General features: G+C 42.3%; 1 protein-coding gene across 2 annotated transcripts in view; it reads right to left on the reverse strand.

Moving 5' to 3' along the window:
• LRBA (LPS responsive beige-like anchor protein) overlaps positions 1-25,436 on the reverse strand; it is a 2,244,423-nt gene that overhangs the window by 1,531,213 nt on the left and 687,774 nt on the right. For both annotated transcript variants that reach the window (XM_078676915.1, XM_078676916.1), the window contains exon 32: positions 14,743-14,821. In XM_078676915.1, the coding sequence (XP_078533041.1) occupies positions 14,743-14,821 (79 nt within the window). The remainder of the gene's footprint in view (positions 1-14,742; positions 14,822-25,436) is intronic.

Genomic DNA, 25,436 nt, shown 5'->3' on the forward strand with positions numbered 1-25,436 from the left:
CGAGACCAGAGAACGAGATACCATTCCTCATTCATTCTAACTTCCAGGTACAGAACTGAATAACCCCTCACAGAGAATTCTTTAGTTATTCACTTGGCAAAAACAAACTTAACTTAAACTGTAACTTTCTATTCCCGCCCACGCATTAGACTTAGGTCAGGTACACGGGGTAGGCGTATTTAGAAACACCAGTTGAGTACGTTTAGTCAAATGTATATGTGTATGTAAATATATTTTAATCATTTCAAACATCATATGGCTCAGAAACCATATCAATGTTTTTACAGTATTATTTTATACTATTGCTTTTAATGTATGCACTTTACTTAACTATAAGTATTGCAATAATATCGATCCATTTCTCATGTATGAGAAAAGAGACTGATCAATAAATAACACCTTCTTATTGAACACGCCCGTCTCTTCCTTTTCTCTACATTCTGATGAGACTAAGAATGCACGTACTGACTGAGTAAAATAATTGCCTTGTGCTCACACGACTCTCGAGATTGACTCTTGATTAGGGGAGAGCAAAGTTGTCATGTTCTATGGTTGTCAGAAACTAAATCCCTTCTAATCAGGGAAGTTAATTCCTCCTTGAACATTCGAGAAAGTTTCTAGCGAACTCTGAGCTACGCTGGCAAACCCAAAAATTAAGTCTAGTATCGACAGTAGTAGACCTAGTTAACGTCTGGTCTAGGCCTTTACTGCTGTAGGTATTATTCCAATGCGCAGAGCCTATTGGGAAAATAGGAGCTACACTACATGGCGCCCAACGCGTTTGGAAAGGGCGATAAAACGAACGTAAGACATTTAGAGTAACTCAGTCGTGCTTTCTCACTCAGACCCCTTTTCCCATTGTACTCAAAAGACGTCTGGAGTGGGTGAAAGGTTATATCCTCCAAAACCTCGCAGGAGGGAACTCCTATGTATGGTTCTTGGTATAGTCAACGTTGAAGGATACACTGTTCCAAAATATTGTGCATCTAATCTCTGTTTCCATAAAGAAACCTGATCTGCAAACAGCTATAATACCATCCGGTCAGTAAAATGACTGAAAGTGATGATGAAAGAGAAACAGTTAGATTAGCAACTGAACTCGCAGATGCTGATGCTACCATGCAAGCAGCAGACCCGAATATAACACTCATTCCGGTCATTAAAAGGAGATCTATAACCTTAAAACTTATAGAAAATGGACTGACACCTAGAGGTGGCACAGTCATATTCGTAATCGAGGCACACGAATATCGGCAGACAGAGGTATATTATTCATGGATACATTTTCCAGCAGCTAATGCTGTAACAAAGTACTTCCACTATTACAAAGTAGAGGAACCTCCTAATGAGTACACTCCTTTCGAGGAGGTGGAAGTACCACTCAAATTCCAAGAGCATTTGCTCTTATTTGATGGCGCCCTAATACATAACAATCACATTACAAGGCTCGGTCCTTTAGGAAGACCAGGAGCAACGTGGCCGGTCTTAGCCGGATACACACCACATCCAGACATCGAAAGAATGCCTGCAGCAGAGCTGTTAATACAGCTAAAACAACTACTAAAAATTCATAGACAATTAGTTCAGTATGTAATGCGGACTTCAACAATTCAGCCAGCGATTAAACTTCCACAGCTGACCCCTCACCAGGGGAACACAAATAAAATTACACCACAGAACATCCAATCCTGCCTAGGTAAAGTTCCAGTTAAACGGGAACAAATACCATTCTGGTTGGCACAGAAAATTACCCAAATAGAGGCGGTGTTTCCTGACACCACCCCATTAGAAAAACACAGGATTCTGACTATATGTCTCCCAATGGGAATCGCACCACACATTGAGGACTGTGACACTTGGGGTACAGTCTTTGCTTCCATCTACACAAAAACGCACGGTGTTCCATCCATTTCGGTAATACCAGATGTGCTAAAACAAATTCAAGATGAATACGGTCCAGAACCTGCTTTAACTCTTGGTATGAAATTACTAAAAGACTTCAAGCAGGTCTCGGCTATATTATTAGCCAACATAAAAGGTGAAGCAGCAAACGTGGCGATCCGCCAGAGGTTAAAAGAGACAGATATAGCAGACCAACCAGCTGAAATTGCCAGAATCATAGAAAAATCCTATGAAGAACTAGGCAGAGATAGTCTAGGTGGAATACCAGTAAAACCGCAACTGACTACAAGTCCAGAAAAAATATTTTTTAATAATAATTCACCAAAAAAGAACTGGGATGGAAACAAACAATCCAATCCTAAAGAAAAGAAATTCCAGTCCCGAGGGAGGTCTCCCAGGCGAAGAGAGAAATCTCCAAACCAAAGACAGGTCACCGCAGAGTGACCCCTCTGGGAATAGATATAACCTTAGAAATAGGGATAATATTAAAAAACCTGATAGATATCAAGACATTGATACACGTCCCTCTCAATCTTTTCAGACTTCCTCGCAGAAATCGGAAAGAAGAGGACGATCAGAAGAGCACGCCAAGTCCAAAGACAAGGAACCTGCTCAGCTAAAAAAGAAATTACAATTTCCAAAAAAGAAGGTAGCCAGTATCAAGGTAGTTAAAAATGCCGAGAATACTGAGGACACAACTGAAAAACGGAGAATGGGCTCAGACAATGCTAGACAGCGCAGCAGAGGTGAGCATAGCTCGCAAAGTCCTTATGAATCATCTGGAGACAGTGGACACGAATGAATATCTTCAAGTGGAAACTGCAGACACCAGAGTTAGCAAACCCCACAAGATATACGAGATAACATTACGTATAGAGGGAGATAAGACTAGGAAAATAAGGGGACTATTTTGGGATAATCTCTCCAAGGGCTATGATAGCCTTCTAGCTGAAAAAGACTGGCCACCAGAATTTGTCAGGGAGTGCCCTCATGGCGAAGAAGTAATTATGCCTGCCTTCTCGAATCAAATCCCGATTCATAAAAAATACACACTTGCTAGAAAGTGGGCAGTGGCCTTAGCACCTGCTTTATATAAAAATCATGTAGGATGGGATGAGGATTCTCCTCCTCACAAAATCCAGTTAAAATCACAACCTACTGCACAAAGGCAGTACCCAATTAAGCAAGAAGCTAAAAAACAAGTAAATGAAATACTAGATCAGCTAGAATACCAGGGGGTGATTGAAACTTGCACCTCACAAATGAACAACCCTTTGTTTCCGGTCTCCAAACCAGACAATTCATATCGTCTAGTTTTGGATTACCGACACCTTAACACATGTTGCAAAACCTTTGCAGTACAAAACTCACACAGTGCTGCACTAATGAATAACATAGTGCGCAAAAAATACAAAACAACCTTGGACATCTCCAATGGATTCTTTTGTCAAAACATAGCACCAGAGAGCAGATATTTAACTGCATTCTCAGTAAATGGCACTCAAAAACAATTCTGTCGGTTAGCCCAGGGGTACAAGAACAGCCCGGGGGTATTCTCAGCGAGAGTAACAGAATTACTACAACTATATGATGATGAAGCATTATCCTATGTCGATGACATTTACTTAACAGATGATGACTTGGAGACTCACTTGAAAAGGGTGAACACCATAATACTTGGGTTCGCTGCAGAGGGTTACAAATTCAACTTCAAAAAATCCAGAATTGCCCATCTGACAGTCTTGTACGTAGGATATGAATTATCAAGCATAGCATGGTTGACAACTTTAAAAAAACAAAAAAAAAAAAAAAACTAATCTAAAATATGAAAAGACGTATCCTCTGCCAATCGACATTCTGCCTCTACGACATTACGCCTGTGTAATCTATACAGACGGACATGCTCAACCCTCCGTTTGGGGAGAACAAGCATACAACCCCACATGTGAGATTACAAAAGAAGTGTGGCGCGGAGGTAAACTAGGACCTCTATTAACAAAATCACACTCAGTAGAAACTAATTCAGAACAACAAACTGAAATAATAGCTTTGAAAATGGCGCTAGATAATGCGGATCGCGAATTCCCGACACTTATAGTGTCAGATTCATATTACTGCGTCAAATCATACAACAAGGATTTGCAGACATGGATTCAAAACGGTTACAAAGATGACACAGATGCACCGATAAAGCAGAAACTGCTCTGGGAACAAATAGCTCTTTTACAAAAAGAACTACCAAAGACTCACGTGACACACTCACTGAGTCACCAGCGTGATGGCGTTCACGTTGAAGGGAATTCATTGGCTGAAACAGCCGCAGCGGCAGCCACTAAATCGGCTCCCGTAGTTCGGAAAAAGCGTACATTAAAATACATTGACGGTGAAACATTGCTGGCGGTGAAAACGTCATCAAACGGCGACTGCTCAGCACTACCGATCAACTATCCACTCAATTATACATACATAATCGATGCAAACTCCGTCCCTTTTGCTCGAATCCCTGGAGTGGGGGATAGAGTGATTCCAAACATGGACAGGAGAAACTTGTTAATCGCAGACGCACACATGGGCGAGGGTCTCAGACACCTTCAATTAAAAGATTCTCTGGAAGAATTACAATCAAGGTACTGGTGGCCAGGCATGAGCCTGCACTACACCATGTTTGTAAAAAACTGCCCAAACTGCAACAGAGATCGCAGTGGGGAGAGAAGCAGTTTAATACCTCGTCGTATCAAGGCAGATAATATTACCAGCAAAAAGAATGGCTTGCGATTAACATATACAGGCTAGTTTCCACTTATAATGTAGATCACCAGCACTCGGCTGACGTCCGGACTATTATACAAGATTTGCGAGTCTAAATGGCATATACGCTAAGAGCATGTTACGTTTGACCATTGTTTTCACTCAGGCATACCAGCCTGGGGGGAAACATGGCCAAATGAGCACAGTCCAGCGGGAATCTTCTCACTTCCTTCCTGAGGGTACGGGATGGTGTAAAGAAAAAACCAAGGCAGAAAGCAATCTATAATGGAAAGGATATTAGGTTCGGGGGCTGGGTGGGTCAAACATCTAATAAGTGTCCAACGTAGTCTAAATAACTTGCCAAGAAATTCTCTGAAGGGATTCAGTCCGTACGAATTATTATTTGGAACTAGGATGATGATCTCTGACCTTGATAGTCAGACTTCAGTGGTGAAAGAAAAAACCTTTGATGTCAAAGACCGTTTGGCTATTTTGCAGGACTTAAACAAAACAAGAAAAGACCTGAGCAACATACAGTTGAAACAACAGCCAACAACCACTGAAGAATCACCACCTGTCCCAGCAAGACCTGTCTGGATTCCAAAAGTCGGGGATCTAGTCAGGGAGAAGATCGCGGTAAAGAAGGAATTTGGGCCTTCCTACAGAAAAGCAGTTCCTGTCTTGTCTGTCAACGGGACAAGATCAGTTGTACTACCGCCACTTGCTGGAAAAAAGGAGAACCGAGTTGTATCCATCGACCTGGTAAAACCACAACATGTGGCCGATAACAAACGGTAGGCCAAGTGGACTCCCAATAAGTAGCAGAACACCAAGGTTTGCTACCAGCACAGAGGTCCTATCAAAAAGGCTCATCACATTCGAAACGCCTGCAGAAGAACAAGAAGGACTATGCAACAATGCAATAGAACTCAGACCTCTGAAAACCCAAATAAAGACATTTAGCAGAGACACACCAATCTATACTGAAGTACCAAGTGAAAATGCAAAAAACAAAAATCCTGAACCAATTGGAACAATTGACAGAACTGCATCCGGTTACTTCATCAACTTCGATGATTCCTCTGACGGCTTCAGTGAATCAAAGACACAGCCATCATCAAAATCCTTTAAAGACAAAGCGAAGGAACTTTTGAAACAACTGAAAGAAACATATCTGATTTCTCCATGGATTGAATTTTGGGTGGGTTTTGGTGCATTTATCCTTATACTTTGGCTCATCATGGTATTTACTTTGGGACGCTTCATTGAGGGAAAATATGCTAAAATGGACACAGCAAGTCAGAACATCAACTTGATCCTCAAACCACACACATCTTCAAAGTCGAGAAAAGAGAACTTTCTTCAGAACTTTCTTCAGCCAACTTCACAGCCAATCCGATACCTGGTGGGGTAGCCTGGGACAACACTGACTATGAAATTTATGGTCCGGTCGAGATCCTGAAATATCCACACCAAATCAAGATCTCCTTGAGTGATTTTGCAAAACCAAACTCATTTGCTGATGATTGGGACTTCGAAAGCATTAACAACATGATGTCTGACTTAGTAATGTCTGCTAAATTTACAAAACATGATTATTTGCAAGGTTCTACAAATTATGATAGTATGTATTGCTATAACCATTATGGTAACCATTTTTTACATAAATCTGCACAACCTAGAAATGTTTTAAATTATTATCAATGGGAACATTGTGCTACACCTCCAAAAGGGAGCTCTAGAACCGTGTATGACAAATATTCATATTTTTCAGGTTTTAACACAAGTAATGCTGAAACATTTTATTTTAAATTGTCAAACAAGACAGGGATGAAAACCATGATAACCAACACAAAATTGATTTATTCAGACTCATTCTTTGAACAAATGAATACTTTTGGATTTGATTATTGGGACAAAAATGTTGATTTGAAAAGTGTTTGGGGTACAAAAGAATGGCAAGTACAGGGTATAGAAGCTTTGTTTAGAGCCTGCATGATCCCAGAACAAATGATATTTTTAAATGACACTGTTCAACAAACCACCTTTCTCGGCTTAGCCAAAATCAAAGATTTAAATAAACCGTCTATTCCAAAGCCAACAATGTTTAGCAATAGCTCTGATACAGATGAAGAGATAGACGTAAACCAGATATTAAACCAAAACAGAACACATCCTGATTGGAAACAATGGTTGATCTGGCCCACAGATACAAATAACTGTCAAGACAGATTCCTGAATAAAACACAAGGTTTCAAAATGACCAGGCCAGACCCTAGATATCCTCAAAGATATCACCCAGGGATAATAACAACCTACAGTGTGGGCAAATTATGCCTTCAGTGGCTACAAACTTCCACACTGCCTGAAATTAAGCAACACCTAACTTTACTTACTGATGGTGCTGACTTGCGTGATTTCATTCTGGGACCACGCAAACAGCGTCAAAAGCGTTTCATAGCAGCCTCTGTATATGCAGCATACAATGAGGCCTGGAAGGTTACTCAAATTGAAACAGCAGAAAGAATACGGGAAATTGACAGTTTTAATTTGGAAAAATCACTTTCTGTAGTGGACAATGGGTTAATGACTCGGTCCTCCAGAATTTTTTCATTGGACAGCATTGTGTCTTCAGCAATCGATATATTATCGCAAGACTTACTGTTATTACAACATGGTCAGTCACAATTGCGTTCTATTGTACAGCTTGGCTGGACGTTACAAAATCTGCGTTCAGGCTATGTGCCTTGGCGTTTAATCAACACAACGTCACTATTCCAAATCTTTAACCTTACTGATAGACAAATCGGTATGGCGCAAAAGGGTGCTGATTATACAATCTTGAGCATTGAAAAACTAGAAAGATTACCAATGACAATGTCAGAACGACCTGTCAGTGAATGGATAATACACGGAATCATAAATATTCCAATCTCAACCTTCACGTTTCAATACTGCCAAAAATATATACAGGCTGGCATGTACGAGAAATTGGGAAAGGGGTACCTTAAAACAACTTGGAACCTGCCCTATTCACATGCATGTGTCAGTAATAAAGGACAGAAAGTGTTTCTTAGTGGCAACAATTGTGCTATGTCACTAAGCGGCACGCTTCTGTGTAACGGTATTAGTTTGCACGGAGCCTGTGAAGGGAATTCATACAACCTTTCATGTCACCAGCAAGGCGCACCTGCAACTGAAATAGAACCATTCTTTCAAAGACTCTATAATGGGAGTTACATTCTTATTGTAGACCGCAGATGTTGTAGTCTTAGGCCCGGGACTCCTTATCTAGTCACTACAACGGCGAAGGTCAAGTGCTGTGGACGTTCTTTGTTCCCCAGCTCCTTTCCAGACAGGGAGGCAAGGGCATGGCCCAATTTGAAAATTACTTCTATTCGAATAGATACTTTAAGCAGAATGAAAACAGTGCTTCTTCAGACGCCTACAAGGCTCACGTCATCAAAAGAAACTTAGGATCTACAAGTCGCAAGGACGACTACAGAGATACATACATTATTATCAACTAATTCCCCCGTACATTTCGCGGAAATCCTGAGCGAAATCTTAAATATTTCTGATACCAATGGGATCTCAGGGGTATTTAAGACAGTATTTTCGATGGCATTAACACCATTCAAAGCCATACTGGGTATTTTTCCAGATTTCGTCCATTCAATTTTTGGCGGACTTCCCCTGATCCTGGGACTAATTGCAGGAATCCTATTCCTAGTCCTTATTTTTCGTTATGGCAACCCATGTCACAGATCAAACTCTCGCGACAATGGAAGATACGATCCTAGCCATTGGATACCGGGACCGGATATCAAAAATCCTGGGACTCTCCCGGCTTAGAGACCTGAACATGACTTGGTTTCTATCATTTCGACCAATGTGGCAAAGGTGTGTTTTACCTGTACTAAGGTGTCTGCTATGCGGAGAAGAATGCATGTTAGACACCTGTCTGACGCTACAATCGGATGCGCCAGTGGATGCAGATACACTGTTGGTTCCTACCAAGGTTCACGCTTTGTGCTGCCCTCAAAGGCTGCCAATCCTGATGACGGCATTCCTGGAATCTTCACCACTACGATTGAAGAGTAGTGAAGTTCAAGATGAAAGCAGCATCGAACAGGTACGACCTTCTGTCAGCAATGCGAATCAGAATGTCAATGGAGGCAATCATGCGCATGAATGCATGGTTACACCTATTTCCGACTTAGTGGAACTTTCCCATGAAGCTGTTGACAGTTTTTTCGAAAGCCTTAATGATATGATGTTCTCTCCAGAACAGAAATAGAGACTTTTGAGCAAGCTCGCACACGGCGTTCCCTGAATTCGGCCTTCAACTTTAAAAATAAAGTCACATGAACAATTTTTCCCACCGGTTCACGGACAGCAATTTTTTAGAAGCCCCAAATTATTTTTTTTACAAAATTTTCGGGACACTTATCTTCTGCTTAAAGTAAGAAACTATTCCTAGAGAACTAAGATTTCTATTTTTAGATACTTTATAGACTTTAGTTGCCCGCTGGGATGTTCACAAATATTTTATTATGTGATGAAATGGTCTCGAACTTCCTTTCTGTATAGCTATATTAAGAGCCATTTCATGTGTATTTCTCAAATACCAAATTAGCAATAATGCATACAAATGCGTGTTTACTTTTGCATTTAATTCATAGCTTAAGTGCATACAAAATATATGACTGCAATTTTTCAGTATATTTGAAAATTTCAAAATGCATTTATGTATTTTGGGGTGGTAAGGTATACACTATTCACTATAGTATGTTGTACTATGTTATACTATGCATAGATTAGTAAATATGACCATAGTTAGCATGGAGTGGGTGTCATGTATTCCTATAGGTTCTGAATCAATCCCCCTATTCCTGACCCTATTCTGGTTAAACTAACTATCAAGTTAACTAACAGTCAGCCCATGAGGCAAGACAAGCCCCCATGATGCAGATACCGTTATCTGACGCAGTCACACTACGGCACAGGAACGTGTTATCTGATTAGGTCATAACGCTTGAGATCTAATTAGACAAGCGACATTCCTCCAGCCCCTGATAAGGCATACGACGTTCTCATAACAAATCAAACCTATGACAACCTGGAAAAACCGTGCGGCCATTGTTTTGATTTCACAGAGAACTTTAGTAAAGAATGTGCTAACGAGCAAGTCGTATGACATCTTTATTGACGTATCTATGTCCATCCTTACGTCAATCTCGGCACCTTTAAGGTATAAATATTGCCGATCTTGCCCTATGCAAACACACGCGTGGTGACAAGACGGAGCAGCCACACTTGCCGACGCCGAGAGCAGAAGCAGACCCCGCTGGCGCAGCCCCGCCTTCCTGACGCGCTGAGAGACGCGCTGCTATCTCAAGCCGAGAGACCCAGCACCTGCGCTTCCGGGTAGCCCTCGCAGGCAGCCTGGAATATCGAGACCAGAGAACGAGATACCATTCCTCATTCATTCTAACTTCCAGGTACAGAACTGAATAACCCCTCACAGAGAATTCTTTAGTTATTCACTTGGCAAAAACAAACTTAACTTAAACTGTAACTTTCTATTCCCGCCCACGCATTAGACTTAAGTCAGGTACACGGGGTAGGCGTATTTAGAAACACCAGTTGAGTACGTTTAGTCAAATGTATATGTAAATATATTTTAATCATTTCAAACATCATATGGCTCAGAAACCATATCAATGTTTTTACAGTATTATTTTATACTATTGCTTTTAATGTATGCACTTTACTTAACTATAAGTATTGCAATAATATCGATCCATTTCTCATGTATGAGAAAAGAGACTGATCAATAAATAACACCTTCTTATTGAACACGCCCGTCTCTTCCTTTTCTCTACATTCTGATGAGACTAAGAATGCACGTACTGACTGAGTAAAATAATTGCCTTGTGCTCACACGACTCTCGAGATTGACTCTTGATTAGGGGAGAGCAAAGTTGTCATGTTCTATGGTTGTCAGAAACTAAATCCCTTCTAATCAGGGAAGTTAATTCCTCCTTGAACATTCGAGAAAGTTTCTAGCGAACTCTGAGCTACGCTGGCAAACCCAAAAATTAAGTCTAGTATCGACAGTAGTAGACCTAGTTAACGTCTGGTCTAGGCCTTTACTGCTGTAGGTATTATTCAAATGCGCAGAGCCTATTGGGAAAATAGGAGCTACACTACACTGGCAGGACCAGCAGGAGAAGCAAGTCCAGAGTCTGGAGTACTGTCCCAAACACTAGAACCTTGTAATACAGCATACAAATTGCCCTAATCCTATCAAGAGGCGATTTCATCCCTTTCATGGTATTCATTTTGATCTAAATCTGTTCCAAAGAGCTGATGCTCTACTGCATGGTAAAGGCAAGATACTGGAGTCTAAAGGACTGGTTATAGGCTGCGCCCTCATAGGATCATAACAGTCGAAGCCAGGTCTGAGTCAGAGACCACTATAGCTGTCGACCAGCATTGATGATGAAGGGCCCGACGCAGTCGGTGGTGCCAGAATCAAAATCATCACCTAAACCGGTACGGAACCCAGTGCAGAGTCATGAGGCCAGACCGCGATGAGGGTGAACCCGCCAGCAGGATCCCAACTGGAGGCCTCAGCATATCTTGGGTTCCAAAGGCATGTCAGAGGGAGCTGGAAGCATGTCAAATATACACAGCATGGCCTCTCTTAAAAGTCTCTATTTGCTGCAACGTTGTTGACCGACCAAAGAATTTGGGTAGCAACAGGACCAAAATCTAAATCAGTTCCTCGGGGATTTGGGAGGGAGACCAGGAGGCACACTGATGCCCTAGCACCCTCTCTGGAGCTTAAGAGTGGCAGGAAGGGGCATATTCCTTCGACTTTGACTGGTCATTGTGCGGAGACTTCCGATGCTTGGCAGCATTGTGTTTCACCTCACGGTATGGCTTTTGGGTTCACCTGAGCATAGTCGTGACAGGCTCTTGAGTAGTATTCCAACCCAAGGCACCACAAACATACTGCATGTGGATCTGTCAGGGACATTTGATTGCAACAGTCCCAGCAAGGATTAAACCCTGTCATTTTGAGAGGTGACAAAAACGTTTGGCAAAAATACTCATGAAAGATAAAGAGAGTAAGCTCATAATCCACATCTAATGGCCCAGAAGGAAAGGGAATGACATCAGCTTGCTTGGGTGGCACTTATGAGGTCCACTTGTCACTTTCACAGCAGATCATTGGGGCGGAGCCGACCACCACTTACCTGCTTTTGAGTTTCCAGATACAGTCTGATGCCTGCGAGAATATTCACAAGGTGAAGAATCTGCTGTTAGAAGTATCCTTTTGAAAGTAGCATGTGCTGAATTTGTGACCCACTACGGCTGCAAATTTCTGCTGTGCAAAATGGTCTGAGCTTGGCAATCAGGGCATTTGAAGCAACCAAGTTCATGACTTCGTCGGTCACACTTTGGTGCTTTATTCCCTCTCTTTTGGTTCAACTTCAGATTTTTATGTATGTTCACATTCCATCAGAAGGGCAAGGCTAGAAGGCACAACTGGGCAGGACTCTACAAAGTAAGATATTTGGTTTTCATGGAGACCCTGTAGCTGCTGTTATGGTAATAAGCTCAGAGTGGGACAAACCTGGACAGTACCATCTTGGTCAGGTTGTCTTGTCACTTAAGTCCTGGCACTCCAGAGAAGAAAGGTTCTCCCAAGTTCCAACTCTTTCCAAAGTTCTGTATCTTCTTTTCTCATAATTCAGAAGTCCCCAGACATCCAGGGAAAGCTTCTTGGGCATCAGATAATAGGCTGAAATGATGATAATGTTTTTCTTCACAGGACCACAGATAGAATTCCAATTAGTACTGGTTTTGCTTATTCTTTTCAAGGCAGCTGCAGCTCTCTTGGTATTCTCCGTGCTGTTCTAATTATAAAATAAGTTCTGCAGCAAGCAGGTTTCTCGCAGTAAGATCCCCGTCACTCTTAGCCATGTGGCTGGCTTCCCTAGTCCCCAGGGAAGCTTTTATATCAGTTAAGGCAACTTGCCCAAGGTGCATACTTTCCTTTCTTGGTTTTTCCAGTTTTCTATACTCGAAGGCACTGAGAAAAGCACTTGGATGAGTTTTTGGTTGAGGGGCCTATACTGCTAGGCTCTCGAGAACTCAGTGTCCTTAATGAAGCAAGATTACAAGTAGAAGGGTGATGCTACCTGTTGAATTCACAAGCAGAGTATGACTTCTCCCATACAGCCGATTAGTGCCCTCATTAAACGTTGTAAGAGCTTGCATTCTCATCCACACGTTCTGTAATCTCCTATCAGGCAGTTGGTGGTAACCACAGAAATTGAAATAGCTACTACGAGAAAAACAGTAACTGTACCACTGCAGCTAACTTTAGGCACGCTTCAAGGAAGCAGTACATGGCTATGGCAAAAACAATTCAGAGAAGGTATCATCTCACTTGTATTTTATATATCACCCAGAAGTCTGAAATTAGACTCAGTGAGCAAAGAGATCATCATCTTAGGAATCACCACCTTCGTCACTGACTTTCAAAGTTGTTTGGGTATTAAATGTCCGACTCTGAATCATAAAATCCACAAAATGCTGAAAGCACAGATTAGCAAGTTTGAGAGTGGAAACTTCTTTGTATACCAACACACAGGGATCCCTTTGGGGTTCATTTGCTAATTCTGCAAAAAGGTACATACATGCATTGAATGTGTGAAAAGTAGATCAGGTGAAGATGCAGAGGAGGAAGAGCGGAAAAGAGGTGAAAACTACCAGTTTGAACTTTAAATTTGAGGAATCAGTGTTATGCAACGATTTACAATCCAAAACATACCCTACTAGATGGCTGTACCAGTTTTGGAGTAAGAAGAGGTAAAAATCGGTAAATGATGGACCATTAGTAGGATGGGTAAAGGTTCTTCTAAAAAGGCAGAAAACCTTTGCTGACTGAGGGAAAACCCGATGGTTGCACTATTTGGAGCCAGAACTAAACCCATGATTCAAAGAGGACAAAGATTATAATAATATTCTCTACTGTGGCTTCTTTTTTATACAACAGGAAGCATCCTGTTTCCTGCAAAATTAAAAGAGCGACCATGCTTGGACGTATCCTTGGAATGAGCAAGAGCAGGAATCTCTACTTGGCCACTCAAGTGCTAAGCGGACCCTAGGCTCATGCTCAGAGATGGTTTTAGGGCACACCTTTAGGCAAAATCCTAAAAAAGAAGTGTTGCAATTTGCCTTAGGCACCACATTCCTTGCCTAGAGCATTCTAACACCATTATGTTGTTCCTGTATTCTGTGGGAATTTCCCCTGAACGTCCAACGACAATGACTACACGAAAAACGGTGATAATTTAACAAAACTCATAGCTAAATAAAGGGCTGAAGGTGTCAAACAACTCTGGAATCAAGCATTTGTAATACTCTAGATCATTTGAGAAAAACCAAAGAACATTATAGCGGCATCTTTTTGAAGCGAAGGTGTCATTTTGATGAGGTTTATGTGGTCACTGGAACAAAGCTACTCGGTCTCAACTTAATGATCATCTGGGAATAACCAACTTTTTGAGATCCAGTCTGATTACCAAGGATATTTCTAAATATTTTGCGGAAAGTGACTGTCAACGCTTAAGATGTGTGTGTAATGGAAAGAGTCGAGATAAAAGGGCAGGTAGTAAAAGACGAAAGGGCATCTGTGTGAAGGCCACAGAGGACAACCAGAATACAAGAAAAGGTCGTAGCCAAGAGTTCACAGAAAATGTATTGGTCAAACCAGCAGTGTAGTGGTAACAAATGAATATGTCCATTTATCAGACATTAAATAACAGCACATACAGAAGCTCTCAGCAAAGACTGTCTTCCTCCATCTGAGCAATATACCATGGAGAATTAAGGCCAATATAGAACACACCAAACTGCCAAAACACTAACATCCTTATGTGTACACTTTTAGCTTAGTAAGGCATTTCTCAAAAGACAAAGGTTTCTATAAAGTTTTTAATGATGCCCTAGTGCAGAGAAAGGTGCAGAATATGCAATAGGGTCTAGACAGTCAACATCTGCAATAATTACCTCATATTTGATGCAGAATCTTCAGGCACTGTAGAAACAGTTGGAACAGATGGCAATTTTGCATTAGATGATCCGCTACCTAAAAAATATAAAAGACACATTTGCATGCACAGATTACCATGACAGCGAAACCTGTAAACCACAGATTTTTCACACTCAATGTAATGTATTGTTCATTGTTTCCAAATGTATGTAGATGGAATTACATGTTAACAGCCATTTACCTGAAAAGTTCATTATTGTTTTAGTATGGATGCAATTTACCCCTAATGTTTCTACAGCAGCACGTTACTTCAGCATTGGAACCGGTATTTAAAGACAAAAGTTTCTTAAGGTATGACATGGCCGATATGTAACCACAAAGGTACTGCAGTATATTTACCATCACCCTTTCTGGCCGCTATTTGATTGCCAGTTCTCTTTCCTTCCACACGAATATATTACTGCATATATAACCCAGAGGAATTTTTTTTTTTTTTTTTTTATTAGCATTTCCGGTAAGAACATTAATATGTCACCAAACACATTAACAACAGTATATATTTTAGACCCTTTGTGAAGCAACAATATTTTAGCTGAAATATACTCACTTATTGTTTTCCCCAAACTTATTTTATTGAGTTTTTTCGATGGTACAATATCAATGCAGATTACAACCATATAAATCAGTGTGGCCTTACATAGACAATGCTGGTAGAAGTCAACAGCGCAGCATGTCATTCAGGTCTGTGTATTAAACAACGGTCAGTAATAAGAAGCAAGACTAGGAGCTTTGAATTATCCCTTTTGACAAATGGTCCACTGTTTTAGCTCACCCAAGCTTGATGCTAAAGGTTAGGGAGGGGGGGCATAATTCTAGTATTGTGGTGGCAATAGAAAGCGCGTATCTAGGCTCTGGAAACTGCACGGTGGGATCCCTGGAAAGTAGGCAGTAGTGTGGAAATAGGGGCCTGGGGAGTCAAATCTACTGGGAGAGGCGCCTGCCTTGATGTCACTGAAAGACACTATGACTGCGTCTTTGTCAGTTGCATAATGGAAGTGAGTAAGCATGATGGCACATTATATGGAGATAGGGCGTCGGCACATCCGATGCACCTCGTACCAAATTGCTTCCTCCTCTGCAGCCCCCATTTGCACACTGCCCCAGTCCAAGCCTCCACTAGGGGACCTGCTGGTGCTAGCCAATGCAGTGTGGTTGCTCGCCTGCCTAAGAGCAGGACTAGGGCAGCAAAGCGCGTCTGCACCTTGAATTGCTTCCGGCCCTAAAAAGCCTAACGCGCAGGCTTCCTAAGTGTATATGTCTGGGAATCCTGCGACTTCCCACAACGCAGCGTGAATAGCGCCCCAGTAATTGTGTAGAGATGAGCATGACCATAACACGTGTACAAGTGACGTGTTAGGTGTGTGGCATCATGGGCAAGCAAAGTGTGTCTTCGGGAAAGGACGATGGAGTTGTGCTAGCATTAGATAGGCCCAATGTAGGATAAAGAACTGTATGTTTTCGAGAGACCATTTTGGGAATTCTAGGCCCTTTTCCCATTCTTTATCATGGAAATGTACTACCTTCTTAACTGTATTTTTTTTAGCCCTGGGGCGTTTAGATGTCGGTCTATATGTTTTATTTTTGTGCACCAGATTATAAAATATATGTGTTTAATCTCTACACTGTGCCTTTGCTCAAGCTCTACACTAAGTTTCAGATACAGATCACATTTAATTTGAGCAATTCTCTCTGCAGATCTTAGCTACAACCCATTATTCACAGTCTTCTCCTACAATTAACTGCCCACGCTGTCACAGTTACTTTCGATTCAACCGCAGTTCCCAGCTCCGTTCCACTGTAGCACCCAAGCCATGAATAATTTAGCTTACCCCTAGCCTTTTGAATGCAACAGTGTGGAAAGAGTTACAACAATCCCAGTACAGCAAATCCACCACATTTCTAGAGCCAACACTATCTACAGTGTCAAAAACACCAGTCGTATTAATATAGCATAACCCTTCCCTGGTGATACAGAGCTACTGTGGATCCCATAATATTGTGTCTTCATAATTATACATCAGTCTTCTTTTTTGGGTTCTTCCATTTAATATATCATCACGTTGAGAAAATAGTGCCTGTGCACTTCTCCAAAACACCACTGCCTTTGAGAACAAATGATAGATGTCATCCCAGGACTGCTAATATACTTTTACAGATTTTACTAGTTCCAACTCAGAGACTACGGTAAATTCTTACCACCAAAGGATACTTTGGTAAACAAATTGTTCCCCTCGCCTCACCACTTAAATTACATCTTACTCACTTGTGTCAGTAAGGATGAAAGTACCCGGAGAACCTGTGCAGCTTGCATCCCCATTTTTTATTTTTTTTACTCATGGATTGGCCCTTCTTAGGGATGTACCCTTAATGGCAAATAGCAGCCTCTTCTCCCTAATTTTCCATATATTGGACAAGAGTGATAGAACTGTTCTGCTGTGTCATCCTGCATGGTATCTGTAACTTCACTAGCACTGCTATATCAGCTTCTAATATTTGCCTAGCACTGCTGTTGGGACGGGAAGTCTTCTGCATGTCTCTGGAAAGCGTGCATCCCCTGCCTTATGCTGATCTCCAGGCAAGTCACTGTATTGTTTATGGATCCCTACTTCTCCGAGTATGATACTCATGCATGTCCACTGAAGATCTCCCCGTTTACAAGGATTGAGACCTTTGAGATTGGCTCTGAGGACCGCAGGGGGAGGGGGGTATGCATAGTGCACCCCTATTTCACAGAGTGGCTACTGCCCTCTCTACCCATGCTGTGTTAGACTGACAGTGGTGGCAGCAATAAACCTATAGTCAGGGATACCTGTACCCCTGTATTCTAAGAAGGGTGGGCTACTAGCCACCCTCCTGATCAAGTGTGTGCAGTCTGCCTTGACTGTGGTCCTGTTGTATTTGTCTACCTGGGACGTGCTTTTGAGATCCAGTGGGTGTACTGGGGGAGGATAGCAGTTGAGCCGTTGCGTGCAATATGAACTGAGCTGTTCTGCTGGATATTCCACCTCTCCTGTGCCCTTCCCTATTCCTGGGAGAAGCCTAGTGGGCTAGGGATAGACACTCACTGTTATCTGTGTTTAGCTGCACTAACTACTAGGAGGGGACATCCCCCCTTTCTGTTGGGTGATGGTCAAGGCCTACTAGTGGGGAATTCATTAAAATTCCTCTCTGGGGAATAGGTTGGGTTGGCACTAAGAGCCTCCCCAGGGAAGACAGTAAGTCATCCTTTGGACACACAGTGAACATGCTACAAATGTACCTCACAATTGGAGGTGCACCCAGAATTCAAAAGTAGCGGACCCTCTGATTGGATCAGCCTATCAATCAGAAGCGGCAAAGCCTTAACAGTCCGTTATTGTTCAAGAATTGTCTACTGTTTGACAAGGTTGCAGGCCGACACCTGGTCCATCCAAGGAAGCCAGCCTTGTATTGAACACCTGTGGTGTGAAGGCAAGATAAGAAGCTGGCTCACCGCGTCTGAAAACACCTCGATAAAGGTTGAACTTGAGGAAGTTTTCTCTGTGACTGATGGATTATGCTGCAAAGGAATTTGCCAGTTTGACGAGGAGCAAAGGCATCGGTCAGCAGAATCAGGTCAGAAAACCAGCTATTGTGTGATGCTTGTGGCGCTGCCACTTGGAACACAAGAAAATTGCAGACAGCTGCTCAAGATAAGGAAGCATGCAGCACATCAACTGAAACAGAGGGAGACGAGGAAGCTTGATACGAGTCCTTGAATGCGAGATCACTTTGCTCAGACCCCTCACTGTTGCTGTGGGAGCCTGTGTGGCACTTCCAGTTACGATCTGTAGCTGGTGAAGTGTCCCCTGTGACACATGCCCCCACCTTTCTTCTTGTGACATCTGGGGATATGAGGGTATACTGGCACTATTGCCAGCCAATACCATCCTACAGCTAGCTTGGTGTGACATCAGGCACCTGTGATCGGATCCCTGACGCCACTAGAGCAGTGTCCTCACTTCTGTTTCTTTGGGTGGCGGGATAAGGGCTGATCAAGAACATTTGACTTCACATCAAATGCTGAAAATATGTCATTTCAATACAAGGATTGGTATCATGGCTCTAGTGAATGAGAGTAACCCTGTGCAACATGGTCTGTAATATCCAATGCTAATTGTGTGACTACATGTTAACTGTATTTTTGCAGTGCTTAGCGTCTAGGTGCTATAATACTGTTTGGGGTCGGAACTCTGGCTCAGAGGGTTGTAGAGACATCTGTTTTTCACTTTTTATCCTAGTTTTATGAATAGTATATGTCTTTTGCTTGTATTAAGGTACTTTTCTTTTTAAAAAGTAAAGCACAGACTGGACATTGATATTATCAGCTAGTAGTACTCTGTGCACTGTATTCTGAATGTCTAAACCCACATCACCTCATTGAGTAAGCCTTGGATTGCTCGGTCTCTATACCATGAGAGAGTCAAGTGCTGGACAGGACTACTTGGTTATCTAGTTTTGGGTCCACTACTACTGAGGTCCCAGGCACCAGCGGGGAATGTGAGAAGTTGGCCTGGTATAGGTTGACCACTAGTAATAGTGGGCACCTTGTACCAGTTCAAACAACTCTTATTGATGATTAGGTTGAAGACAACCTTTATTGAAAGCTATCCTAGTGGTAGCTATAGAGAGCAGCCTTCAGGCTAAGTCTCAAAGGAATGTAAAGCAGCTTGGCTTACCAAATTATAACCTCCTGAATATAACCTCCTGAATGACCAAATGAAAGGAGAACCACACAAGGAATATATCAAATATATGTATTTATTACTAAACACTCTCTACTAACCTCTTTATGAGATTAGAGAACAAAGCACACAATAGTAAATCACTAGAACAACAGTAAACAGCACAATACACAGTGGGCTCCAGAGGGAGACCAAACCATATACTAAGAAAGTGGTATAACGACTTGACTAGACACAGTGCCTAGAGTACGTAGAATCGCTGGGACCCCAAGGAACCACCAAAAGTAGTGACACAGGGGATCCACGGAGGATGGGTGCAGTGTGAGAACACAGACGCGAGCACCATACAACTCTATGGGAAATTCGCTGCTAGAATTTTAAAGATAAAGGACACTTCGGAGAGGACTTTGCGCAAACCCTTTCAAACATAGAAGGTTTTAAGGCCAGCCCCCTTGTGAGTACCGGAGTACCAGTGTTACCTAACCCAGGGAAGCCGGGTGCATAGGTGTCAAGTGATGTCGGGAATCTTTATAGTTTTCAATGGCGTGATCCTGAAAAGCGCTGCTGCCGGGAAGATGAAGTGTCCGCAGGGATCCAAGCCTGGATCGGAGATGAGAAGAACCTGAAAGCAGGGGGGACAGAGTCTGGGACAATTCAGGGTGTAAAAAACAGAGAGGGACCCCTTTGAAGTATCAAGGGAAATGAGGTACTTTCAACAAGAAAAGAGATAATCTCCTTGACCAGACAATATGTTTACAGTGCGCAATAATTAACAAAAAAAAGGCTATGTTATGAAATTGTATAAATAATGATAAGAATGTGCAAACTGTGCAAATTGAAATATTGATTGTATATTTTTTCTTCATACAGGGGAGTTAAACCAGGATTGACATTTGAGAGAACATAATCATTGTGTCTTGATAAAGATAGGAACATAAGGTTAAACCATCGAAACGCGTCGACGCTTCTGCAGGCACAATCTAAGGACCAACATAGACGTGTAGATACAGATTAGATCAATGTATCACTAGCTGTGTTTTAAAGTGTTAGTTCCACAGATGTGCAACAGTAAATGACAAGGTGTTGTGTCTTACATATGTTGTTGTCTCGGTTATGCTGTTAATAACGGTATTTGTAATTTGAGCTGATTAATTTCCCTCTGTATTATATGAATTGTATTTTAAAGTGTTTATTTGGTCATATTTGTGATTTCATATGTGTCTTTTAAGTTTTAATATCATACTTTTTTAATAAAATACTATTTGACTGTACGAATTGAATATGGTATTAATAATTTAATGTATTGTTAGTTATTGTGCACTGTAAACATAGTGTCTGGTCAAGGGGATTATCTCACTTCAGGAAGACGAATGGCCACCGATGTCGGGTGCTTCAGGTGAGTTGACGCAATGCTTGACTCGACGACGACCAAAGTCTGGAGGTGAGCTGTCCCATGAAGGGTGTTGAGTGCTGAGGGGTCAGTGTTCAGATGGAAAACCAACAAGCCTAGGCAACTGCAACCCACTCTGTCGGAAGAAATCAGCTTCGGTAAGGACCAGCAAGGTCCTAGGGATTCTGCAAGCAATAGAGTGTCGGAGCACGTCTGGAGCAAACAGGAAAGCTCACGGAAAGTTAAAGTTATCTCCACAGGTTCCCACAGGCCAACGGACCAGGGATCGCAAAGGGACCTCGAGAGGAATCACAAAATAGCAGCCCACGGAACACTCGTGGAGTGTAGGCCGGAAATCTTCAGTGAAAACACTGCTCGGGGTCAGGAGTACAAGTAGTCCAAAGCACAGCCTCAGGGATCGCCGGAAATCATATGCTGCTGCAAAAGCACACGGTGCACAGGGGTTAGGGTTGCACAGTCCCCACGAGGGATACGGACCTCAGAACAGCTGAGCGCGCTGATCAACCTCAGAGACCATGGGAACTCACCTCCTGTGTTGCAGAAATCTTTCGAGTCCTCAGGATCTTCGGAGATGCAAACCGGTCAGATGCGTTTAGGTGCTTGCTTAGCAGGGGAGTAAGTCCTTTACTCCAAGGGAGATTCTTCAGTCGTCCAGCGTCATGCAGATCGCCAAATTACTTGGTTTCTATAGCAGAGTTCCGACCGGGTAAAATCTAAAGTCCTGTAGTCAGGGGTTCCTACTTTGTACCCAAGGAAGGGGTGGGACAAACTCTGGGGACCCACCTATGGGAGGGTCAGGACAAAGGGGTAGCTAAACCCAATTCATTTGTCCAGTTTCGCGCCAGACAGGGAGCAAATGGCTCCTGCAACCGGTTTGAGCTGGACTATGTACAGGGACACCAAATGTGCCCCCAGAGCAGACATCAAAGCACTCTGAAAGTGCACCCACCCAGCCACAATACACTAAAGCCTGTCTGGGAGGTGGTTACACCTCCCAGTGACAGGAGGCCTATTGTCAAGCCTTCCCCTGCTCGAGCTTGGATCAGTAGCAGGAAGGCAGACTCGTGTCTGGCAGCATCCATTTTGTGAGGCCAGGGTCGAGAAAGCTGGTACCGGGTACACTGGTACGTCGCATATGTCCCTTTAGAAGGGTGGAATCATACCTTCCCCGCCAGTTACTGACAACAAAACCGACATGTTTCCTTGCAGCCGTTTTAAAGTTAGCATTTACCGCAAGGTTATAATGCACTTAAATGTATATGGTTGGGTGCATCACAAACAACTATGGAGAATAGGTTCCAAAGGCTGCAGAGGGGCTCTGCTCCTGCATGAGCACCCACTCACATAAAAACCAGCACCCTGCCTTCAGGATTGATAAGGCCTGCAATAGGGGTGACTGATAGGTTTATATGTGCAGTGATATAAGGTAGATATAGTGAACCTATATCTAAGTAAGGGGCGCATACACCACCTTACACAGTCTGCAGTAGCAGACCTGTTGTGTCATTTTGACATGCTGCAGCCCCTGGGAGGCCTCTAGGGTACCTATGCCCTAGGTACATAGTATACCATATACTAGGGACTTTATAAGGGTACCCCAGAATCCAATCTGGAGTGTACCTAAAGTACATGCAATCAATTTAAAGGAGAAAGCAGCTAGGCTGGGGTCCTGGATAGCAGGATCCCAGCCAGTCTAAGTCGAAAACAGTTAAACATCAGCAAAAAGTGGGGGTAACTATAAGAAGCAGATCCTACTCTTCTACAGGGAACACTCCAGTTAATGCGACTGTAGCATAGTAAACCCTGAGTGCCCTGGTATCCAGGAAACCGGGTCTAACAACTTCTGTCTGGGATTGCAATTGGGAGGTTTGCTTAACTTGAAGTTTCCACATTTCTTTAAGTATAAGACTCTTACAAGCAGATTCTTGTTCAGAACAGACTGAGATTCTACTTGGGAAGGGTAGGCTGGGAAAACGAAAGAAGTGGAATGTAGAAGGCAAATACAATTTAAAAAAAAATGTTTGGCCATATGAAATTACAAACCTAGATTTTTTGTTTCTTGCCTTTGGATACCTATACATCTTTAGCCAGTTTAAAAGTAATTGTTCAGAGAAATACAATATTTTTTCAGCATTTTCTAGGGAATGAGGAATCTAAAACATGCCTGGACAAGTTGAATTATGCCTAACATACAATGAAAGTATTGGAATATTTGATCAGAGCCCTTTCAAAAACTATTATTTTTCACACACAACAACTTTATCAGCCACCACTGCTTAACATGTCCTAGTTGTGTGTTTTCTAGTCTGGTCTCAGAGAGGTTCCATTTGACAAAGACCAAAAAGAAGGACGTTGTAAGGGGGACATGGACCTGCCCCTGAACAGGATTTCTGCTTTCGCATTATGAATGCTAAGCCAGTTTTCATATATCCAATTCTATACATCAGTTTGGTGGCTGTTTGTTTTTGTACCCCAAAATCTTTTCCCAACTTGAGCTAGATCTGTATGTCATATGCGTACAAGTGTTGTTTAATTTCCAGGATGTCCGACATTAAAGCTGTACAAATACTGCAACACTGAAAGAGCCAGCCTTTGAGGGACCCAAAAAACATTGAGGCTAGGACAAGAGCAGAAGAATCCTAGTTTGACTTGCTAGGATAGAAGGATGACAAAAAGGCAAATGCAGTCAAACTAGCCTTCTCCATCGGTAGTCGGTTGTTCAGAAGCACAGAATTGCGGATGGTGTTGAATGTTGCAGAGAGGGGAAGTAAAAGAGTGAATGCCTGCACTGTATTACAAGTAACTGTAGAATGGAGCTTCTAGACCTACTACTGGAGATATGTCTGGTGAGCACTTTATAACTTCGTTTAAAGCAATAGGACAAATTCTGAAAATTCCTTGTAACATTTGTATGGAATGTAAAACATGTGTTACAAACAGATTGCAGAAAACAAGTCTGCATTTATTTTTGGAGATTACATTAAATGCCTTATTTACCGACATTACTGTGGAAGTTTTTCATTTCTTCTTTAAGAAAATACCCCTAAAAATAGAGACGCTCATGCACTTAATCCTGCAAAAGGGTCATGCACTGAGCAGCACAAGCCTTGAACATGAATCTATGGCATCTTCTGTACAGTCTTTTTATTAGCATGTGAAAATATGCACCCTCTAGATCTTCCTGAGACAGTCAATCTCAGGAGGAAATGGCCTGAATTACACGGTTGACAGAACACTTGCTGGATTCAAAACCCTTAATAAAATATTCAATCTCTTTAAATCGTCTCTATTGTAAAACTGAAAAAAGCATTGAAGCACCAATTTCCGCAAGTTTTGTTACATTTTTACAGCTCTGTATTATTTAAAGTACACAAACAGGATTAGTATAAACTTCGAAAAACAACTGCATGGATTGTACAAAGAAGTTAAACAAATCTCATCCGTTCACGTTTCTCAAGAGGAGTGGATAGCTGGAAGTTGAACTGTTTACTTGAATAGAGTAACAGAGACCAAGTCAATATCTTTAAGTGAATATACACTTTCTCACACAGCTAATGATCGATAGTAGCAATACAATTTTAAATACGGAGCTGAGACAAAATAACCATGAATATTACTGGAAATAAAGTTTGCCGACTGTCCCATACTAGTACAGGCATGGTAAAGTACAAGCCATCATTTGGGATGGAAGAAGGATGGGATTAAGAAGGCAACTAAATATTAATATCTGTTGTGGGGTTTTTCATGTTTATAAAATGCACTTCTTTCAATATAAAGTGCTTTAGTCTTTTTTTGTTTGTTTTTTAAGCGAAAGAAGTCTGTTGTGCAGGACTGCACCACTTGTAGGGTGTGCTCTAGATTTCAGGGATATATCTAGAAAAGAGTTAAGTGTTGTTTCTTTTCTGAATTTCAGTGTTTCAAAGAACAAGTCACTTACCTTCTTTCTGGTGGATTCACTATGTAATTGCAGATTTCCCCCACCTTTAGAATATCCCCAGGTGCCAGATTGGATCCGGAAGATTTTTCAGCACAGCCGCTGTATGCCAATAGGCAACGTTGTACAACTAGGTGTCCCCAGGGGGAGGCAAAAGTTTGTGCCCAGCTGGTGTGCCCCGGGCACTTTGGTATTACAGAAGGGACAGCAGACGCTTGTGCGGCCCTTTCTGTAATACCGACAGCGCTGGCATACATAAAGCGCTATCTTCGGGGGAGTCTTCTCTTTGCCGCTCCACCCGCACCGTTTTACAGACGCAAAAAAGATCTCAGGCGGTGCACTGTCAGTGTGCCTCGCAGAGAGCAGCCCTCTGGTGGGAGGAAATGCGGTCCCATGGATCCCCCAGACATCTCCTTGCAGGCGGGTGCAGTCACAGACTGCACCCGCCTGCAAGGGGATTTCCAATCCACTATAAAAGTGCAGGCGGGTTGCCGCCTGCACTGTGAAAACACGGAGCGGCTTCAAAGCAACAGCTCAATTTTTTAGATGAATGTGCTACCATCAGGCCAGTGCTAGTTCGCAGCTGCCCTAGGGGCAGCACAT

Source organism: Lissotriton helveticus, chromosome 2_1, assembly GCF_964261635.1.
Source record: "Lissotriton helveticus chromosome 2_1, aLisHel1.1, whole genome shotgun sequence".
Taxonomy (NCBI): Eukaryota; Metazoa; Chordata; class Amphibia; order Caudata; family Salamandridae; genus Lissotriton; species Lissotriton helveticus.